The 4,290-nt window shown below is 38.8% G+C and overlaps 2 protein-coding genes across 2 annotated transcripts in view; both read left to right on the top strand.

The window, feature by feature from the left end:
• LOC106529878 (tubulin beta chain) lies at positions 1 to 1,692 on the top strand. The gene is made up of 3 exons (XM_014025399.1): positions 1 to 270; positions 360 to 701; positions 773 to 1,692. Exons 1-3 carry the CDS (start codon positions 80 to 82, stop codon positions 915 to 917), a joined length of 678 nt encoding a protein of 225 aa, XP_013880853.1. The 5' UTR covers positions 1 to 79; the 3' UTR covers positions 918 to 1,692.
• A 1,908-nt stretch (positions 1,693 to 3,600) lies between these two features.
• LOC106529876 (uncharacterized) overlaps positions 3,601 to 4,290 on the top strand; it is a gene marked incomplete in the record, with an annotated part of 3,356 nt that continues 2,666 nt past the window's right edge. The window contains 1 exon segment of the mRNA XM_014025398.1: positions 3,601 to 4,271.

The raw sequence follows: 4,290 nt of genomic DNA on the forward strand, positions 1-4,290 counted from the left end.
TCCACCAGCTGGTGGAGAACACAGATGAGACATTAACGAGGCCCTGTTTGACATCTGCTTCCGTACTCAGAAAATCCTAATGCCCACTTACGGTGACCTCAACAACCTGGTCTCAGCCACCATGAGCGGGGTGACCACCTGCCTGCGCTTCCCTGGCCAGCCGAACGACAGTCTGAGGAAATTGGCTGTCAACATGGTGCCCTATCCCCGGATGCATTTCTTCATGTCAGGCACTGCCCCACTGACCAGCCGGGGCAGTCAGCAGTACCGGTACTGAAACACAAACCCTGTTCTAACCGTGAAACCAGTTTGTTTTTTGTTCAAACTAAAACTGACCTTTTGTTTTCCTCCACCTTCAGGGCTCTGACAGTCCCTGAGCTGACCGTGCAGATGTTCGACGCAAAGAACATGATGGTAGCGTGTGACCTGCGCCACGGGCACTACCTGACGGCCGCCGCCATCTTCAGAGGACGCGTGTCCATGCAGGAAGTCAAGGAGCAGATGTTGAACATGATAGACAAGAACAGCAGCTACTTCGCGGAGTGGATCCCCAACGTCAGAACGTCCTTCTTTGACATCCCTCCACACGGTCTCAAGATGGCCGCCACTTTCATCGGCAACAACACGGCCATTCAGGAGCTGTTCAGACGCACCTTGGAGCAGTTCACCGCCATTTTCCGCCGCAGAGCCTTCCTCCACTGGTGAGTAAAACACACAGAGCAGATCTGTGTTCTGGTGCTGGTCCATTCTGACAGCTCTGTTCCTGTGACAGGTACACTGGTGAAGGTATGGATGAGATGGAGTTCACCGAGGCTGAGAACAACGTGAACGACCTGGTGTCAGAGTATCAGCAGCACCAGGACACCACCGAAGAGGAAGAGGGAGAGTTTGAGGAGGAAGGTGAACACCCACCGTGATTTATTTCAGGCTTTAAACCTGATCAGCCATAATCAGTTCAGTTTAAACAATATATATATATATTGTGTATAAAATGTTGATTTAATAGTTTAATAAAGCTTTTTGACCTGGTGCTACAGCTGGTCTCATGTTTTTATTCTAAGCTGTATGTTTTTGTGCTTTACTACATTCACTTAACCTGATAGTAAAGAAATCCATTGATCGCACACCAGGGCTAGAGGAGATCAGGGAAAAAGCAAGAAAAATAGTTGGTTATTTTAGGTCCAGCACAACAGCAAAGGAGAAGCTCTGCCAAATGCAGCAGCAGTTGGGTCGGCCCAACCTAAAACTGCTGCAAGAGGTTGAAACCAGATGGAACAGCACTTATACCATGCTGCAGCGTTTATTTGAGGCTTTAAACCTGATCAGCAGTAATCATTTCAGTTTAAAATATATATATAAGTAAAGATTTAGTTCACTGTTTAAGTCTGGATAAATTGAGCAGTTAACATTGGATTTTAAGTCTGTAAAACGACACATTTTGTTCATTCAACTTCTTTTTGTGCTTTTTAAGCAGCTAAACTGACATTTCTGAATGTAGAACTTAAGTTGAGCTTTGGATAAGATATTCTGTATGTTTGTTTTCACAGGTGTTTCTGTAAAGTTCTCTTCGCTGTGAAATATTTTGTTTAGATTAAAACTGTTTCATTTTTTTTTGGACCGAAACAGTGAGTTTTCTGTTCTGTAAATGTGCCTTATATAGAGTTTAATAAAGCTTTTTGACCTGGTGCTACAGCCGGTCTCATGTTTTTATTCTAAGCTGTATGTTTTTGTGCTTTACTATTCTGAATCTGAAATTCAGTTTTACAAACTCAACGGGATGAAACAGGAAATATCAGATTATTTTAATTTTACATAAAAACTTCCTGTTCTTTATTTGCATACAACAGAGATTCAACTGAACAATATGTGAACTGTATTTTACATCAACATAAATGAGTTAAAAACTGAACCAAAATTAAAAATCGTTCTGTAATGTTGGTGTCGAACATCAGAAAAATGATCTGAAGGAGGCTGAAAATCAGGATTTTTACACTTTAATGTATTTTGATGTACTGATGTTTTGAACCCATTCTTCCCAAACCATTTTATTGACACTTAATTGCAACAATAACTGCTTTTGTTTTGAGCAGTTTTCTTATCGTTAAGATAAGAGTTGAATTCATACAGAAAAGCTAAAATGTGGAGAAATAAATCTCCCATCATAAGGAATGACTAAAACCAGTTAAGGACATTTTCTGTTGGAATACAGATGATTTTAGATGATTAAAAAGCTTGTTTTTTGTCTGCTCTTGATCAGATTCTTCCATGTGCCTCAAACTTTTAACCATTAAAGGTTAAAGAAGAACAATGTTTAAGAAATAGGCAAAAGCTGTAAAAGCAGCAAACACCTAACAAGAATAGAAAAGAGTCTAAAACAATGGAAGCGAGTGTGTGAAAAATATATCTTAGTATGTATCTGTATATGTATGTAGTAGTATCGTACTATGGGGGAATTATTTGTAAATTAATACATTTTTCTTAGAAAAAGTGTAAAGTAAAAAAAAACAAAGTTAAAAAGTCAGCTCTTACATCCTGAATAGCATCACTTCACAAGAAAATCATCTCAGGGTATTGTAAAAAAAAAAATCAGCTAATTATTATTTTCGATATCAGTAAAATACAAGGACATACAGTACTGTGTGAAATACCACTGAGTGAATATTCTAAGGAAGCCAGTGAATTGAAATAAAGTTTCACTTTGTCACAATCTCTGTTCTTGAGCAGCATGTTGGCTGCAGTGGAAAGGAACAACTCTTTAAATGGAGGAAAAAAAAACTTCAACAGGACCAGGTTCAGAAGGGGAGGCCATCTGTTTCAACCAGCTGGGGGTCAAGAGGACAGGAAAGATAGAGGACAGGGAAAATATCCTTTATGCAATCAATAAGCTAGAAAATGACATTATTTTTTATGACAAAAAGATATGACTTGTGTTGCTCTAGAAGTATTGATTCTCCCAACTAAATGTTACTGTAGCTTAGCAAATTAAATTACAGCTTGCTTGCAAACATAGCAACAGTTTCTTTTTAGCCATCAATAACTGTTGTGTCTGAAACATTTTATTCAATTTTCTACCAAATGGGAAATTATAACATGGAGTCATTTTTTGTGCACTGTTACATAAAATCACATAGTCATGTGACAAAATGTGTCCCCAACAGAGGACACCTACAAAAATGTGTTAAATACTGTATTTTTTCTTCAACATTTTTCCTTGATGGTGTCAGATGTGTTTTTATTTTTATTTATTTTTTATTTTTTGTTGTTGTTTGTATGCATTTTTATGTGTGTGTGTTGCGGCCTGAAAAAGGATAACATGAATAAGAAACCTCTGACACGATGCTTCTGTAACCAGTGTATATTTGTATTTTGTTATAATTACACAAAATGTTCTGTTAAGATTGTTTTGTACCTGGCTGTAAACACTGTGTGACCCACTGTGGTTGTAGGCGTGTGAACTTGTGATTGGAAGCCCCTCCCCATTTCTTCCTATGTGGTATTGTTTTTGTTAAAGTGTTCAAGTACACTTCGCTGCAGCATGCAGAACGGGGCGGTGACGGACCTTTCCGTCAGTCCCATACCTTATATGGAAATGGGATTATTGCATTCTGAAAATGAAGGGGGCGCTAGTGACACTATTTTCTATCGAACACTTTCAACATTAAAAATACAAATTTAACATTTCCCGTACCAACCGTGTTGTCCGTCCCCGCCCCGTTCTGCATAACCGTAGGGTTAGGGGTTAGGGTTTGTGGCAGGAAGAAAGGAAAAAAGATAACACAAGATGTTCAAAAAAACAAAACAACATAAGATCACAATATACAATCATACAAAAACACATACAAAACACAAATTCATGTCCAGACAATTACATACAACAATAGATTTAAAATTTTTCTTTGAGTGCATGACTGGGATAGTCCCATTTCCATATAAGGTATGGGACTGAYGGAAAGGTCCGTCCCCGCCCCATTCTGCATGCTGCAGCGAAGTGTACCTCAAAGTGTTTGCACCCCCTGGGTCCTGAGGGAGAGGTGGGTGCTATTGATTTTTCATCAATATACATCCAGCTAGTTTATAGATGTATTAAGTGCATTTTTGTTATCATCATCACTGTAAGATATATATTCACCCTGTAATAGGAATATTTGAGCGAATATATGACTGTGGAGTGACAGGTACTGATTTTTGTTTGGTTTTATACTTTTGCTTATAGAGGACTTGGAGTGGGCAGATCATAACTCGGTCGCTTTTCTGTTTATTGTTCTTGCCAGAATAAACGGGGAAACAGCT

This window comes from Austrofundulus limnaeus, unplaced genomic scaffold (assembly GCF_001266775.1).
Source record: "Austrofundulus limnaeus strain Quisiro unplaced genomic scaffold, Austrofundulus_limnaeus-1.0 Scaffold473, whole genome shotgun sequence".
Lineage (NCBI taxonomy): Eukaryota > Metazoa > Chordata > Actinopteri > Cyprinodontiformes > Rivulidae > Austrofundulus > Austrofundulus limnaeus.

Coding starts and splice junctions, on each gene's coding strand:
- LOC106529878 (XM_014025399.1), top strand. CDS start 80: ATGCCCACTTACGGTGACCTCAACAACCTGGTCTCAGCCACCATGAGC. Junction 271..359: donor CGGGGCAGTCAGCAGTACCG/GTACTGAAACAC, acceptor CTCCACCTTCAG/GGCTCTGACAGTCCCTGAGC. Junction 702..772: donor CGCAGAGCCTTCCTCCACTG/GTGAGTAAAACA, acceptor TTCCTGTGACAG/GTACACTGGTGAAGGTATGG.